Below are 18,878 nucleotides of genomic sequence, written 5' to 3'. Positions count from 1 at the left end.
GGTGCCGTGTCCACACCTGGGACCCGAACCGGTGAACCCCAGGCCACTGAAGCAAAACGTGCAAACTTAACCACTGCACCACTGGGCCAGCACCTTAAATATCTTTTAAAATATTCTTATAAAGATTATCATCATTTTTGCTTTCATGATGTAGTGTTAATATTCAGTAGTGTCTCTTGCTGTTTTCACTGGATGTGTGTATAATCCAGATGGACATTTTCTTTCTTGTAATTATTACTCCTCTTTGCTGGTATTTTAATTATTTCTAGGCATCAGGCATTTATTTGTCTTTTAAAGGCCTTCCAATCCCAATCAGAATGAATAAACAATTGAAAGGAAGAAGGATTTTGTAGCTCTTCTTTTCCTTTTGATTGTGTGTGTTCTATATAACACTTAAATTATTCTTTATGAAATTAGCATATCCAGGAAGCTGGAGAGTTATGCTTTAGGCCGAGTGAGTGGAAAACATGTTAGCGTTTCCTTTGTAAGGTTTCCAGCGTGCCACAGGAGATTTCTAATGTGCTGCTTATTTGTGCTCTCCCCAGATCTTTTTCAGTTTATTAAAATGCTGGAGCAATAATTAAAATGTTGCTTAGCCTTTCTTATGCTTTACACCTCACTGAAAACATGTCGGCAGAGAAAGCAAACATTCCTCATTTCTCAATATAAAACAGAGCCTGCCGGGGATCATGCCAAACTCGACCAACCATGACCGTCAAATCAATGTATGTTTTGGTTTAAATTTTTGTTTTTGCCTTTACCTTAGCAACTTGACTCTGGTATTTGTTGTTCCCTATGGCTTATCATTTTATGGTATGACAGTTCCTGAAATGGACAAGGATTCTTGCTTAACTTTGCAGTGGAGATGTGTGACAATATAAACAATAAGAGAAAAGGACGTTTTGACTCAATAAATATTTGCTTTGTATCCCCTAGATCTCTTTTGCAGAACTCCTTTTTTAATTCCTCCGTCAATATTCACTGAAAAATGCTTACTTTCTGCGTTTTGTCTGGATGTTACAAATTCTGGAATCGGTGTTCCAATTTACAAGTTAGAATTTTGGTTATTATTGACCCAAAAGATTTAATTCTCTCATCAGTTTATGTTCATGTCATAAAACATAAATTAACTTGGTAATTTTCTTTTTTTGTAGTTGTGGAGGCAGGATATGGGTACCTTGGAGGTGCGGGTATATGTTAGACCACACACCACACAGCCTGCTTATTGCTGCTGAGTCACGTAAACGTCTCAAGAGGGATTATATTTTTAAATTTGATATTAAAGTAAGCCAAAAAAAAAAAATTAATGAATCTAAACTGTAGTCATTTAGAAGCATGTTTTCTTGGATAAGAATGTCCCTAATATTGTTGTTAAGTGCTTGGACTCTATAGATTCTTATTCTGCTGTCATCTCTGGGTTTTTCAGTCATTATTATGTGATTTAAGACAAGTTATTTGACCTCTTGTGGTTTAAGTTTCTAAATAATGGAATTTACCTCATAGGGTGTGTTATATTTTCTTTGCCTTTTTTTTTCCTAGCAATTTGGTAGACTTTAGTCCTGTTTCATACTACTGCTAATTATTTTTGTTTTATATTCATATTTACTTTTTTCTTTCTTATTAACTTAAAATATATGATGATTTAATATATATTGGCTTGACAGTATAAAATGAGAAATTCTGTATGACTTTCAACCCTATTCATTAACTTTTCACATTCTAATGTTTTGTGGTGTACTTTAAATTGTGTGTTTTTTTTGTTAAACCTTATCTTTACAGAATAGTTAGTAATTGTTATTAAAGCGTTGCTTTGCTCCATAACATTAAAAACAATTTTCTGTCCTTATCTCTGTATAGCTGATTCATTTTTTTCCTGTAACAAGCTCTAAATACCAATGGATAACACGGTACCATTTTCTTTTTTATGGTCCTTTTATCTCAAGTTCCATAATCTCGCACTGCCTTGATTTCTTCCTTTATATACAGCATGGCTGCTCCTCTCAGACTCCGTGCCAGCTTCTTAACTTCTGTTGGATCCCTAAATAATGAAGATTCTTAGGACACTGTCCTGTGTGATCCTCATGAATTCTCACCCACTCCTGTGGTTTTAAATACCCTTCATTTGCAAATGACTCGTTTCCATGCTCCAGATTCACACATACAACTGCCTACTTGATATTTGGTCCTGGATGTCTCCTTGGCATCTTAGATTTATCCAAAATGCATTTCATAATTTCCAATATCCAAAACCTGCTTCTGGTGAATGAAACTTTATAACTTTTATAGTAGCCCTCTGTCTGTAATGCTTTTTATCTTAAAGTCTATGTTTTACTAGTGAATATACTGAATATAGTGAACCAAGCTTTCTTTTAGTTTGTGCATGTCTGGAATATCTTTTTCAATCACTTGCCTCTCAGCCTTTTGTGTCCTGGTGTCTTAGCCGTGGCTATTATAAAAGTCATACAGCTGTGTTTAGTTTTTAACCCAGTTTCTGTGTTTCCACCTGTGACCTTAGTCATTCACATTTATTGAAGTTAGAAAAATATTTGGAACAGTTTCTCTCTCCTTACTTTTTGCTTTCTGTCTGTCCTGCTTTTCTCACATTTTTTTCTTTACTGTTTAACTGAGATTTTTGTTTTGTTGTTTTTCATTGGTGTTTTTCTCTATTAGTAATCTTCTTAATTTTTCATCTTGAAATGATTTCAGACTTACAAAAAGTTTCATAAATAGTACAAAGAATTTTTGTACACCCTTGACCCAAAATCCTTAATATTAACATCTTACCTCCTCACAATATCAAAATCAGGGAATTAACCTTGATGCAACATTGTTACTAATCTATAAATCTTATTAAATTTTGTTGATTTTCCCACCGTTATCCTTTTTCTGGTCCAGAATCCAATCCTGAAGCACATGTTGCATTTCGTTTCATCTCTTACTAGTCTCGTCTACTCTTGAACACATCATCAGTCTTTGTCTTTCATGACCTTGTACTTTTGATGAATACTGGCCTGTTATGTGGTATAATGTCTCTCAATTTAAGTTTGATGTCCTCTCATGAATAAATTCAGACTATGCCTTTTTGGCAAGAACACCAGAGAAGTAGTACTGTATTCTTCTCAGTGCATCATATCAGGGGTCACTTGATGTCTATGTGTCTTACTACTGTTGATGTTAATTGTGATATCTTGGTTAAGGTGGTGCCTGCCATGTTTCTTGGCTGAAGATTTATTATTTTCCTTTTATAATTAATAAATATCTTGTGGGGAGATACCTTGAGACTATGTCAATTTCGCAATTTTTATCATAGTTTTATGTGCTAATTTTAGTAAGCATTGATGATTCTTGCTGGAAATAATTAAATGGTGTATTAATGGTATATTTAAGAGAGTATTCTTTTAAATATTCTCTATATTTAAATGTTATTTTTATTATCTTCTGGAGACACTGCTTTGTTAAGATTTGTCTACTTATTTTAACGCTGCTTCTTTGTTTTGTATGCCTTCCTGCACTATTAGACCTTCTGAAATTATTTCCCTTCTACCTGAGGTACATCCTTTAGTGCCAGAGTATTTTTAGGAGTACTTTTATGTTTTGTTTTGGATGAAGGACCCCATATTCTATCTTCATTCTTAATAAACAGTGTTTGTGGAGGAGTATAAGACTTCTAGGTTGATAGTTTTTTTGTTGTTCTTGGGAGTGACTTTTGCTTTCTGTCTTTAGCGCTTTGCAAATATGTCATTATGTTCTTGCTACGATTGTTGCTGTGAGAAAGACTGTCACATCAGTCTAATTGTTAGTCTTCTGTGCTTTTTGATTGTCTCTATATTTAGTGTTCCACAGTTTCTTTACAATTTGTCTACTTGTTGAGCATCTTTTTTCTCCACCTTGGAATTCATTTGGTTTCCCTTATGATTGAATTCAAGTCTTCCATAACTTATGGAAATTTTTTAGCAATAATGTCTTTATTATTTTTCCTCATTGTCTTATTCTCCTTTTCTGGGATTCTGATTAAATATATATTAGAAATTCTTATCATATCTGCCAAATCTCTTAATCTCCTATTACATTTTCTATTTGTTATTTTCTCTGATATGAATTCTGAATAATTTCATCAACTATGTTTTCAGTTTCAATAATCCTCTTTTCATCTGTGTCTAATCTGTTGTTTGATTCAAACTTTGAGATTTTTTTGTTTAAATTCAGCAATGTTTTTCATTTATAAAAGTTCTATGTCTTCTTTTTCAAATCTGTATGTATTTTAGAGCCTAATTGTGCTCATTTTTGTGATTCCATGTTTATTTATTTAGATAATTTTTGCATAGTTTAAAAAATATTTTGTGCCTGAAAATTCTAATACTAGATTTGTTTTGATGCTAAATTGGTTTGTTGTTTTCTTCATAACTTGCTATTATGAATGCATTTATGTGTTTATCTGACTTGCCTGACTACATATTCCATAAGGGAAAAAACCTTTATGTCTGTCTATTCACATCTTAATTTATAGCCTATAACCTGGTATCAGTTAAGTTCTTGAAATAAAGTCATTGAAAGCAGTCACCATTCTTACTGTTTTTCCTCACTTATTTCGTCATAGGATAAGTCTTTAAATATTCCTTTCTTTTCTTTTTAAGAAAGCCTCCACTAATTGGTATGGAGACCTTGCATATCCCATAGTGTCTCCTTTTTTTTTTTTTTTTTTTGTTCTTCTGACAGTTTATAGGGATTCCTAGGTAGCATTTTTTTCCTTAGATCCCATTTTCTGGAGGTACTTAGCATTCCAGAGAAGTTACACATTAGCCCTTCTTATCTAATCAAAATAATCCATGTTGTGTGCTGGAGGCTGTTGAATTTTTATCTTTAAATTTGAAGCTATTGTCTGAATATGGCTTCTTTTTGGGGTTCTTTCACTAATTTTGCAATGCACTAAATGATATCTGTCTATCTGCAAGACCCTCATCTTTATTCAAATCAGGGAATTTTCTTATACGTTTTATAATGATTTCTGCGATATCTATTGTGTTTTCTCCCCAGGTTTCCCTTACATAATTTCTTTCTTTAATTAATGCCTTGACTTTTCCCTCTGTTTTCACACCTTTATTCTTTTCTTGAATTCTAGACATTTTCAAGTATGTCTTGTATTTATCTAATTCAGCTTTATAGAGAAAAAGTGGGTTTTACACCACCTCCAATGGTTTTTTATTCAAAATACTTAATATTTAATATCTGCATGAACCCTTTTATCACATAAAATTGTTCCTACTTTGTGCCCACTTCTATGGTTGAAGCATCTTCTTGAATCTTCCTGAGAGTGAAAATCAAAAAATATCTAATATGCTGTCTTCATGTAGTAGTGTCATTTCAGAGCGAAACGTCTAATTCTGATGATTCCATAAAATTCTTTCCACCTAGAAAATTGTTTCATATATCTGTTGATTTTTTAAACACCTTTTGGGAAGAGGCACCATAGGCAGTCTTCTACCATCTGTGTCTTTCTCCCTTGGAAAGAATGCTTTCTGGTCTCCATTCTTGGAGGGAGCTTTGCCAGGCTAGTTTTTTGCTAGTTGAGAATGATAAAAATTGGCATCAGTCTGGTACGGATAGAAGTCTTTTCTTTTTTTTGTAGATTATAATTCAAAGCCTCCTTCTTAACTCAATGGTAAACACTTTTCTGTGGAATTTTGAGATTAAGATTTTGGGAAAAATTTAATCAGTTTTCTGCTCCAAGAGAAATTATTAATAGTTTTTCTGATGAAACTTGGTTCATCCTCTCAAGAAGAAACTCTTTTGATTAATCTTACAATCCCTTCTATCATTTCTCATGCATTCTGCGAGCAGAACCCATTGCCCACCAACATGTAGCATGTAGTTTTTCTGTTTATGCTGCCACCCCATCTAAGAGAATGCTTGCCTCATCATCTGGCTTTATCCCCTTGACTTGGGTATATTAGAGTAAATTTATCAATATCCTTTACACTTACTTCCCATACCAGGCATTCTTTTATGGGAGGGGAGATCATGTAGCACAATTTCTAGCTTTTGACATCTTTTAAGTTTCCAAGTACAGATACAAGTTTTATCTTATCTTTATTTTGGGGGAATTATTTCCATAATGATGTATCCTTTATCTAAAAACTTTGAGGTTTCAAAGATATCTTTATAGTCAATATATAAAGCCAGATTTTTATAGAATGAATTAGCAAATTAATTTATTGAGTAACTACTATGGGTATAGTACTTTATTTGAGGTTAGAATTCAATTCAGGACAGTTGTTTTTTACTATCTACAGTTTAGCTAAGAAAATAAGACCTATACATCTATAAACCTAATACAAATATTAGTAAGGGATTATGAGGCAAACTATGATAATGTAAATTACTGATGTTCAGTAAAGTAGATGATTATATAAAAAGCAGTCATCACAACCAGGTCTCTGAATATTAATTTGAAGTAGACAATTATTGGGAAACCATTTTACTGGAGAAGGAATAACAGTGATTATACCAGTATGGCCACAACAGTCATTTCCATGTAGTAAAGGAGTGAGAACTGTGGTTAGGAGGGTTGATTAGTTTGATTGTGGGTGGTCTTGAATGCTAAGATGAAGTTTGTGCTGAAAGTAATGTGGGTTTGATAGCGTGAAAATGGTTGTTCTAGTAGGGTTAGAGCAGTAGCAAGGGCAAAGAGAAGTGGCCAGTTAGAACATCCTAGAGGAATCCAGGTACAGGATGGTGTGGATGTAGACTTAGAGTGGTTGGATATGACTGGTGAGGGATGTCATAGAAAAGTAGCAGGGCTTGGTAACTGTTGCATGAGTTGTATAGAATCAAAACATATTTGCTAATTAAAAAGGACATTGTGTATCAGACTGCTTTTTCAACTTTATTAAGTTAGGGGATTGATATTAAGAATGATGTTGTAAGAAAATAAAGTATGACAGTGTGACAAGTTCCAGATCTAGAAATAATTGACACAATAATGAAGTGCTTGTTCCTCAGGCTGGACATCTGGTGCTTTTGGCTGCCCATGTTTTACCCCACTGTACTCTGGCTCTGAACACTGCATAGTTTGAGTCTTTTCTATCTTTCTTATCCGTTCCTGTTCAGCAAAGTAGCAGTGTTGCCCACTGGGGTTTTGTTGACCAATTCTTTTTTCTTAATTCTCATTCCACAAATACTTACTGAGTGCCTACATTATGCGAAGGGCCTTGTGCTAGGTATGGAGAATAAAGGAGATGAAAAGTGCTTTGTGATGACTGTGTTAATAAGTAAACCCAATTGCATTTTCACTAGTATTTCATTATCGAGGTTTTCAGGAGAGAGTTGTTTCACTCAAACGAGCTAGAGGCAAATGCTTTTCATTTGGACAGGACTGTTTTGTTTTTCTCAAACTCTATCAGTAGGTCACTGCTTTCTCTGCAGTTTTGGAAATTTACAAACCCCAAACGTTTATTTTCATCTCCACTAGGGGACAGCATGTTACCATTAGATTTTTTTCTTCCATATCAGCAAAATGTACACAGAAAGGAAATTTAGCCTCAAATTATTTTGATATGATATTAAGTATTTTATAAATGTAATAAAACCGTTAAAAGGCTTCTAAAGTCTACAACTTAGGATTTTTGTATATTGTATATGGTATAGATGGATAGATAGATATGTATCTGTAGATATAGATAATACACTTTTATTTAGAGTGTTTGAAAATTTGTGGCATTTGGATAATTTTTGTATGAGTTCACCAAAACAAGGATGGATGGCAGAGGGATATTAATATCAAAATATTAGCAACCTGAATTTCAGAACAGTTTTGTAACTTATGGAAACTGAATTAGGCTTTAGGTATGGAATTTGCTGAGGCAAGGTGATGTTTACCCTTCAACAAGGACTGTGCAATCTCCTAAGACATCTAAAGCCTGAATATATATATGCATATATTTTAACTTTATGGTTTTCCTTTTAGCAGAGTACATTGTGTTCTTTAGGAATGATGTGTCTGGAGGATGAATATCTCAAAGATTTCCTTTCAAGTTGTCCATAAAAATTTGGACAACAATAACGTCATAACAATAACTTTTCCTGCTATTCTTTGAGACAGTTTTCTACAAAATCCACATAAATTTGATTCTAAAAGCATACCTACCATAAATTTGCTTATGCCTCTTTAATTCAAGTACTGAGAGCTATATAGTACAATGATAGGATTTAATGTTTTAAAGTATACCTTTAAAAAGTTCTTCAAGTTTATGTACACTGGGAATAGTTTTACCAAAAGTTATCCTTTGAGAAAATTGAAAGGGACAGTTAGTAAGTATGGGATTTTGAAGACATGGGCATTACAGAAAATTGACCACTTGTACACACTTGCAAGGTGTGACTTCTCAGTAATTTACTTCTGGAATTGCAGGCTTTACTTATCCAAATTGTGAAGTAAACGGTGGGGAGGAGGGAACAGAAGAGCGGCTATGAATTATGGAGATGCTGCTGTCACTCCCAATCTTCTGTGAAAATAAAGAAATTTCCTGCTTTCCCAACTTTTGCCAAAGGCTGAGATGTCCCATGAGAGTTTCTGCATCGAGACTTCATTGTTCTGCTGGAGATGATAGATGTATATAACCATTGTAAGGAAACTGAGCTATCACCAACAAAACCCCACGTGTACAAAAAGACTGAAGTCTAGGATTCCACTGACAAGACTTAGTTACTATGGAGTGAGTTTAGAATTATGTGTTTAAAAGATAATGGTAATTAGAACTTTTGTTCTTTTTTCATCTAAACCTAGGATAGTCCATCCTAATCTTTAAATTACAAGGGATAGAGAAATAGCTAAATATGATAAGTTTGTAGATAAAACCTATGGTGAATTCTAATCCTAAATAATTCAGTTTGAGGATATCAGAAGTTAAAGATAGCTATTTTATATTGATATTTTGTCTAATTTTCTTTCTAATATTTAAAAATCCGACTGTTAGGGAACTCTTCAAGAGTACTTGTTAACATACTAAATAAAATTAGGTAAGTAAAAATTTTTTGTTGTTACTTTTAGCTTGACTTCATGATATTTTTCTACTTCTAAGTCAGCAGAAAGCTAAGACCTTGTGAATTATTAATATGATTCTTTCTTGGACCTTTTATTGAAGAATAAAATAGTCAAACAAAAAACGTTTTCTTTGTGCAGATTTTGAAGATTTTTATGGAGATAAATGTTCCCTGGAAATTTGGACAATGTGTTCTGTATTGAATTTATATGATAAGTCAAATTTAGTTCCCTGAATTTAAGGTCTTGAAACTAAATTTTTTTTTGTTTTGGTAGGGAAGATTCATTCTGAGCTGACATCTTTTGCCAATCTTCCTCTTCTTTTGCTTGAGGAAGATTAGCCCTGAGCCAACATCTGTTCCAACCTTACTCCACTTTGCATGTGGGTCACCACCACAGCATGGCTCGATGAGTGGTATAGGTCTGTGCCTGGGATCTGAACCTGGAAACCTGGGCTGCCTTAGTGGAGTGTGCCAGACTTAACCATTGTGCCATGGGGCCAGCCCCTAAATTTTTAAATAACTTACTTTTTGTAGTGGATTAAATTGTATTCATTATGGAAATTTTGAAAATATAGCAAAATACAGAGAAGAAATAAAAATAGCCATAAATCCATCATCCCAAAATAACAATTGTTAACATTTTGATATTTTCCCTCCCAGGATTTTTTTTTTTAAAAAAGATTTTATTTTTTCCTTTTTCTCCCCAAAGCCCCCCGGTACATAGTTGTATATTCTTCGTTGTGGGTCCTTCTAGTTGTGGCATGTGGGACGCTGCCTCAGCGTGGCTTGATGAGCAGTGTCATGTCCGCGCCCAGGATTCGAACCAACGAAACACTGGGCCGCCTGCAGCGGAGCGAGCGAACTTAACCGCTCGGCCACGGGGCCAGCCCCTTCCCTCCCAGGATTTTAAGAAATCTGACTACTATATTCTTTTTTTCTTTTTGACTGGTTTCTATTTTATAATATAGTTATAATCAGGAAGGAGAGTGAATGCTGTATTTTTCAGCCAAAAGTTATGTTTTTATTGTTTTATGACTGGATAGAGTTGTGATTTTTACGATTTTTCTCACAATTGACATTTTTATGAAGTTAACAAGGTGATAAAACAAGTAATTATAACAATAATTTAGACAGAGAAAATGCAGACTTTAATACTTCTTATGTCATTAAATTTCCCCTTGTTTTTCAGTAACCAACAAATGTATAATTTTGATTTTGTGTGTGGGTGTGTAAACATTGAGTCCCATGTTTTTAGTTTATGTTCTTTATGGCTGGTGAGTAGAAATCAAGGTAAATTTGAAGCCTGTAAATTGCTAGAGTTACAGATAGTGAATAAACTGCTGATAAGTACAATTTCAGTGATATTTTCTTTATTTTTTATTGTGAGAATTTGAGTACCCACTTTTTTTGCAATACCTTTATTAAGGTCTAGCTTATCACATTGATATGTCACAATAAAAATTAGTCATGATTTCTTGTTCCCAAAGTATTTCTTGTCCATTCTGGACTCTGAAATTTTTACCTCCTCCTTTTCTCATCTCTTGGTTACACCTCCTTCAGGAATCATTCCAGCATTATGTGATCTTATCATGCTCCGAATTTCCTCATCCTTTAATGCCCAGCTATAGCAATATTACCTACAGACTAGCCTTTTGCATAGTTATGTATGTTATTATATTGCCTTACTTTCCTAGGTTTGAGGTTGAAATTTTTTTATGCTTATTTGTTTCATAGAGTAAATATTCCCAGATGACATGGCTGCTGAGATAACCCATATGCCATTTTCTAAATGTTGCAAACAGGATTCTTGGTGGTGGTGGTGGGGTATAGCTGTAGATAAGGACAGAATAGGGAAATGGAATAGTAATATGATCATAAAGTATTATATCATATAGTATTATAGTAATAATTCAATTTTTCTCTCTGTGCTTCAGTTTGGATATTTTTTTTTTACTTGTCCTCAGGATCACTAATATCTTCTGCTCTGCTTATCTTGTATTACAGCAGTCTAATTCTTAATTTCAAGTATTATATTTTATAATTATAAAATATCCTTTTCATAGATCCCAATTCTATGTTGAAAATTTTCATTTTCTTCATCAATGTTTCCATCTCTTCCTCTGTTTTTTAAATATATTAATCATAGTTATTTTGAAATCTTTGCATGCTAATTCAATATATGGATCATTTCTGGATCTGCTTAAATTGATTATCTTTTTTGCTCCTTTATGGGTTATTTTTTCTGCTGCTTTGCTTTCTGCTTCCTTACTCATCTAGTAATAGTTTATTATATGCCATACTTAGTTGCAAAATGTGATAAAAGCTGTAGCTTATTTTAGTTTCCTCCAAAGAATATTGAAATTTGTTCTGGCAAGCATTTGTATTACTGGGCGATCAACTTGATCTGGAGGTTGTTGAAACTTTGTTAGGGCAGGTCCAATTCAGTTTTGCCTTTATTCCCAGGCTGTAGGCGCAGCCTTTCAGAGATCTCAACTGGAAGCCATGGGTGGTCAGTAATTTATCCTCTTTCTACCTGGACTCCCATCTAAACTCCTTCTCGTCAGCACAGTGCAGGCTCGGAAATCTCTGCTCAGCTCTCCAGCTTCCCTGCAGTTATTCTCTGCCAGGAACCTATTGCATCTCCTCCTGTGCAAGCACTTTAGGAGTTGGCCAAGGAATGAAGGGGAATTTTTAGCAGATTTTTAGTATTTCTTTGCAACTTCCCTCTCTCAGGTACCATGCTTGCACAAATCCAAGCTGCCTTGACAACTCTAAATTGTAAACTGTATCTTTTCTACCCAGAGAGACTGTCATTCTCTACTTGAGCTCTATTTCTCTTCTTTATAGTTTGAAAAAAATTCTCTCAATAAGACAGCTGAAGTGAATGTTAGTTAATGGGCTCTACTTTCAAGGATTGTAGACGTGCTTTGGTTACCATCTGAGGCCTGCAAACAATATTTTTACATACAGTTGTCCAGATTTAATGTTATGTATTGTGAGCTGGTGATATCAGCTACTTTGTCATGGCTAAAGTCAGTACACTCTTTAAAAATAATAATTCTAACAGCTATTTTTTATTTTGAGGAAGATTAGCTCTGAGCTAACTACTGCCAATCCTCCTCTTTTTGCTGAGGAAGAATGGCCCTGAGCTAAGATCCATGCCCATCTTCCTCTACTTTATACGTGGGATGCCTACCACAGCGTGGCTTTTTGCCAAGCGGTGCCACATCCGCACCCGGGATCCGAACCAGTGAACCCGGGCCACCAAGAAGCGGAATGTGTGAACTTAACTGCTGCATCACTGGGCTGGCCCATCTAACAGCTATTATTATTGAATATTTACTAGGTAGCAGTGATTTACATGTCTTATCTGATTCAGTCCCTACAAAAAAATTATAAGGTAGATAATATTATTGCCCCAGTTTTAGATGAAAAAACTAAGAACTATAAAACTTCAATAATTTGCTCAAAGATTACTTGAAAATTATCAAAGCCAGTATATGAATGCCAGCAACCTGACTCTAGAGCCTGTGCCCTTATGAAATGCATAATTTAATACAGGAATATTGTATGTTATCAAGAAATATGCAAATGGGCTAGTGCACACAAATAAATTACCTTTGTAACTCAGGCTTTGTAATTATGGCACAGAAACATTTTTAAAATCAAGACAAATATGTTTAAGTTAAATACATGCTTACTTTCTTGAAAAAATAATACACTTTAATTTTTAGATTTACAGAAAAATTGAGAAGATAGTACAGAGTTCCTATATACCCTGCATCCAGATTCCCCTATTATTAACAACTGAAGTCCATTGTTTATTCAGATTTCCTTAGTTTTACCTAATGTATTTTTTGTTCCAGGACACCGTATTACTTTTAGTTGTCATGTCTCCTTAGGCTCCTCTTGGTTGTGACAGTTTCTCCCACTTCCCTTGTTTTTGATGAACTTGACAGTTTTGAGGAGTTCTGGTCAGATGTATTGTAGGATTCCATCTATTGGAATTCGTCTCATGTTTTTCTCATGATTAGAGACTAGGGTAATGGGTTTTCTAGAGGTAGACTACAGCAGAAAATGCCATTTTCTTTCTCCTTTTTTCACTTGAGGAAGATTGGCCCTGAGTTAACATCTGTTGCCAGTCTTCCTCTTTTTTTGCTTGAGTAAGATTGGCCCTGAGCTAACATCTGTGCCAGTCTTCCTCTATTTTGTACATGGGTCACTGCCACAGCATGGCTGATGAGTGGTGTAAATCCACACCCAGGATCTGAACCTGCAAACCTGAACTGCGGAAGCAGAGTCTGCTTAAGTTAACCATTACACCATGGGGCCGGCCCACAGTAAATGCCATTTTCATCACATCATGTCAAGAGCGCTTACTGTCAACATGATTTTTCAGTGTTCATGTTGACCTTGCTTACTTAGTTTTAACATTAAACATTTTTATTATACCATATTTGGGACACACAAAGGAATGTATGTATGTACATATATGTAAATATGTGTGAATGATAATAAAATGACCACCTGTAATGCCCCTTCCCTCCCCATCCTCCTCAAGGATTAAAAACACTATTTTGCATGTCCACTAGCAGCAAGAAATACTTTTTAAAGATCTATTTGAGTTTGCTTTTTTTTTTACCCATATTATCAATAGTTTTGTAGAGTTAAGGAATTTTGAGATGTTTAGAATCAATAAATTGTTTGAATATGTGATCTTTGTATATACTAGAAGTTTTCTGAGTATATGTATGTCTCACTGTCTTGTTTAATCAGTTTTGAGACTTCCATATTTTTCAGGGATAAATCAATTGATTGAGCTCAGGCAGAAAGGGAAAACAAATATTCAGTGGAATAATATAAGTTCTTCTCACTGAATTCTAATCTTTCCAAATGATGCCTATAAAAAATTGCAGAAGTAAACTAATCCTTAAAAGAACATTCTTACTTAAATTCCTGATTATCTAAAGATGTGTAAGTTATGGAGCTATCAAAATGAGCATAGATGATTTATTCTAAGATATAGAAATGTTATTTTTCTAGCATTAGGATCTTAAACAGATATTTTCCCCTTCATTTCTTCCTTTGTTACTGTGCTGCTTTCATTATAAGTGTTAACTTGTTTCAAAGAGGCTCTACCAAGAGCCTTTTTCTGTTTATTTTTGAGGGGGAAACCTTAATTATCATCATCTGTTGTATGTCTCAATTTCATAAATGAAACTGGGGAGTAGATTTGTATTATAAACCCTGCGACATTGTAATTAATTAATCGTTAAGAGGGACAAATATCTATTGTTGGTTTGTATTGTGTTCAGCTTTAGAAGATCTATTTCTTTGTTTATGAATGATGTGTCATGGATGATGTCTACTCCCTTATAAGTGAATCACATTTAAGCCCAAACATATTTCTCTTTAGAATAATTTGTATATGTGATTTAAGTCTTACGATATTATGGAAACCAGTCCAGCATCTGAAACCCAGTATTGAAGTATCATCAAAACCCACTTGCAGTGAGCAAAGTAGCCACCATTCAGGTGGCCACCATTCAGATCCTTGTGCATCTTCCTCAGCTCCAGCCCTTAGAACAAAATCAGGGAAACTGATGGAAAAAAGGAGCTTAAGCCCAGACGGTCTCTCACCACCATCCTCATAGAGAAACCCAAGGCCTGAGCTAGTGGAAGTGTGGTGGTAGTGGAATGCCTTGATTATTTTCTTCTTGGGACTATTGCCAGGAGTCTGTCTAAATATGCAAATAGAAGTAAACAAAGTAACCAAATAGTGGTCATTTTAACAGATGAGTTAAACTGAAAAGGTGATGATATCTCTACCATAGTCAGAGTCTCCTTTGCTTTGAATGTGTTGTAATTTATGGAGTGCTACCATGTGTTAGGCATTGAAATAAGTGTTCCATATTCAAAGATAAAATGAAAAATTCTGTACATCAAGAAACATCATCTGGTGGAATAGACGGTCAACTGAAAAGACTATTAGAATTCAGTGTGCTAGAGGAATTCACAGCTGTGGAAACATAGATTCATCTCACCCAAACTGGACTGGAGGATAGGAGTCAAGAGTAGATTTCAAGAGTCGCCGATGTCTGGGTTGAACCACAAAGAGTAACTAGGATCAGCTAAGCTAGGAAGGGAGTGGGAAAGCTTTTCTGGCAAAGGGATTAGCTGGCGCAAGGGGATGAAAGCTTAGAAAAATGGCTTGTTTGTGCAATCTTAAATAGTTTCATGTGGCCTAGAGAATTGAGTGATTTTAAGGGAATGGCAAGAAGAGGCTGGAAGGATAAAAGACTCTTTTCATTACCAGGTAAAGGGTTCAGACTTGATCCTGAAGGTTAAAGGTAGTCTTGAAAGGATTTTAGGCAGGATAGTGAAATGATCAGGTCTATATTTTAAAATAAATATTTTAACTGCTGTGTGGGAAATAGGGTAGAATAGGACAAGACTTCAGAGAGACTGTTTATGTATTGTTCAAGTAATTCAGGACAGGGGTGTTATGCTGGCAATGGCAGTTTGAGTGGAGCATATGGATTCAGGAAATAGGATAAGGATATGGATAAGGATATAAGGAAATAGGAAATAGGATAATAAGGATGTAGAAGCAATAAGTCCTAGTGATATATTGAATGTTGGGATAAGACAGTAAGGATGATGCCAGACTTTAGAGACTGCTTATCAGATCCCTGTTTTTGAACACAGCACAATTCATAACACAGAGACCTTAAAGATATTAGCTCTATTTCCACTTTCTTTTTCTCTTCCCAGTACCATCCCCTCATGCCTTCAAGAAGCCCAAATAATTAGAATAAACATATTTTCATAGGCAATATGATTTCAAACGCAAAACTACATTTTAGCAACTTGTGAGATAACTCATTTCACCAATTCGCCTGATCCTCACTTCACAAACAGCAAGCAGTTTTTTTCTTTCCCACACCAGTACTCACAGTTTATAACAAAGTCTGTTGTTGGAGAACATTCAGAAACAAGATGACGAAAAGACTTGCATCATCAATGAAATATTCACACTTTAGTGAAGAGCCAAAGTTGGTCAGGTAGTGGATTAGGAGAGAATAATCTTTTATTTTATGTTGTTAACGTTTGAAATTGTCAGTGTTTTTCTTGGTATCTTCAGCAAATATTTTTTGTCTATAATGAAAAGTGCTTGCAAAAGCATTCCTTCTTTATTTGGGGGACCAAGTCCATGCCAGTGGCTATGGTCTGAGTTCTATAGAATGCTGAGGCCAGAGAGCAGCGGGCCTTGAAAAGTGGCTCCTTGAACTCATAGAAACAGAGTAGGATGGTGGTTGCTGGGGTCTGAGGGGTGGAGGAAATGGGGAGATGGTGGTCAAAAGGTACCAACTTCCAGTTGTATGGTGAATAAGTTCTGGGAATTTAATGTACAGCATCATGATTATAGTTAACATTATTGTATTGCATACTTGAAAGTTGCTAAATGAGGAGATCTTAAATGTTCTCACTAACCCCCGTTCCCACAATTGTAATTATATGAGGTGATGGATGTGATAACTTACCTTATTGTAGTAATCATTTCACAGTATACATGTATATCATATCATTGCATTGTACACCTTAAACTTACACAATGTTATATGTCAATTATATCTCTATAAAACTGGGGGGAAAAAGTTAAAAATAAAGAAATTTAAAAAAAATAAAAGTAACTTCTTATTAAATTTAATGTGTGACATCTTTCTAAAATAATTGTTGCTTTATCTTTCCTTTTCAGGATGAGCAGAAGCTACAGGAAAGTTTAAGGCAAGGTGCCACTATTATTGCCACCTTAATCAAAGAAAGAAGTTTTGGACTTGTTGGTCAGCTAATGGTAGCATGAAGAACATGGAGAAAATTACCTCCTGGGTTTTTAGAAACATTTACCTATGTATCTCTTTTGTGCTTCCCTCCCTATTGTATGTGCTCGACTGTTTAAGTTGTTTTTTATGTGTTATAATTTATAGGATATGATGCTTGGGTTATAAAAGTGGATCAATGTTTATATCTGTGAAATAAAAATTTACTTTTGTGCATGTCAAATATAAATTGCCTGAATCAGAATAGATAAGTGGAAAACAGTAGCCTTCACATATCTTTTCACAAAGGCGTGAAAGATCAAATAGAAATGATAATGGGTGAGCTAATCCTCCAAGGAATGAGAATTTAGAAAACTTCAACGATTCTCTCTGCATTAATTAGTAAATAAATCACACTATAATGATACGAATAGAGAAAATTCAGAATTAATCTTAATTCTAAAATTGTCCTCTCTTGATGTGATATTTTCACATATGTTCTAATTTTCCACACCTTAAAAAAAAAAAGAGGAGATAACAGGGAACCCTGGTGCAAATGTCATCACCGTTGGCCTCACATTGCTCTAGATCCCTAAAGGAGATGTCATTTCCTCCTTCTTTTTACTGTTTTAAAATTGTATGTTTTCCTTGGTTGATGAAATATAAAATTTTGACTTATTTTAAAAGGTCTCTGATTTTCCTGAATAAATTTAAAAGACTGGAAAGCTTCATAGAAGTGAATTTATTTTGGTCAATCTCACATCTTATTCTACAAGGCGGGGGTCATTGCACTTTCAAGAATTAAGTAAATTATTCTTTTGATACAGATACTGCTGTGTTTTTAAATCAAGTTCTTATTCTTTCAAATTTCCACTGGTGTATGCATCTTAAATATTGATGATTTTCCATTATATTACATTTTACAAGTATGTACATCCAGTCATTAGAGATGCCTTTTATTCTATATATACATTGACTTATAAAAACACATTTGATCAGATTATTCCAGGGCTTAGGCTGCATGTGGAAACTATAAAAGTTGCATGAAATATTTTCAGATAAAGGTAGACTATGAAATATCTACCTTGTGCAATTTCTTCTTAACGTGCTAGATGACTTTCCCTATATTTCTCAAGTATTTATATTAGTAGAAGAGTTTATATTTTACATTTAGGTAATAGTGAGTAGAATATCATGGACATGGAGTAATTATTGCAATTCATTCTCTTGAATGAAATGTTGTTTGATTGTAGGCTTGGATCTAAATTCCTGGGCTTGCTACTTTTTTTCTCTCTCTAGGGATGTTAAGAATATAAAATAAATCGTTTAATTCAAAATCTTGAGGATGAAAATATATGGACAATGTGTAGTTTTTGGTTAGAATGTTTATGTCATTGTTAAGGCAAGTTGGCTGTGTTGTGAAAGATCCACACAGTGCCCCGTTGAACTCTTCAGGTGAAAACGTTTTAAGAATTTGAAGTGCTCATAAAGGTAAAAGGGGAAATGTTATCAAGGTTTTAAAGAGAAGATAAGTGCCTTTAAGTACACGGTAGGAAACTGGGCATATCTATGACACAGCAAAATCGCTATCTATTGAGTGCTGGCTGAGTTACCGTAGATTTCAACTTAATAAGGGAATGTTACACAAGACAAGAATTTATCTTGGAGCAGTTAGTATGACTTTACCCTAGGCAGTTAGAAGCATTTAGTGTAATAAGGTTTAGTTAATAAAATATTAAATTGTGAAATGATCATCATCATAATAGCATTTGATTTTTTTCTTTATGGTCTACAAAGTGATTCACAGCATTGAAAATAATTTAAAGAAATTTCCCCACATCCTTCACTATTTAGATGGGAATTGAGGCTCAGGGACCTTAACTACCTTGCCACCCAAAGCCATGTGGCTGCCTAGTAAAAAAAGGCAGGGCTTAAACTCAGGACAACTGATAATAAGTTTTAAGCTCATCTTCCTGTTTAACAATGCTTGCTGGCAAAGGACATCCAGCAGAGAGGCTG

At 34.5% G+C, this 18,878-nt stretch overlaps 1 protein-coding gene across 4 annotated transcripts in view; it reads left to right on the top strand.

The window, feature by feature from the left end:
• CRPPA (CDP-L-ribitol pyrophosphorylase A) overlaps positions 1-18,622 on the top strand; it is a 283,050-nt gene extending 264,428 nt beyond the window's left edge. For 3 of the 4 annotated variants that reach the window (XR_011539068.1, XM_070615818.1, XM_070615820.1), the window contains one exon: positions 16,799-18,622. Coding sequence is in view for 2 of the 4 variants with exons in the window: in XM_070615818.1 (XP_070471919.1) it covers positions 16,799-16,903 (105 nt within the window). In the remaining 2 variants the exon portion in view is untranslated. Of the gene's footprint in view, positions 1-1,154; positions 1,285-16,798 lie in introns of all 4 variants that reach the window. The other variant, XM_070615819.1, reaches the window with a different exon arrangement.
• Positions 18,623-18,878: the final 256 nt, after the last annotated feature.

This window comes from Equus przewalskii, chromosome 4 (genome assembly GCF_037783145.1).
Source record: "Equus przewalskii isolate Varuska chromosome 4, EquPr2, whole genome shotgun sequence".
NCBI classification, from domain to species: domain Eukaryota; kingdom Metazoa; phylum Chordata; class Mammalia; order Perissodactyla; family Equidae; genus Equus; species Equus przewalskii.
Note: the sequence above shows the minus strand (reverse complement) of the source record. Positions and strands in the feature narration are given on the sequence as shown.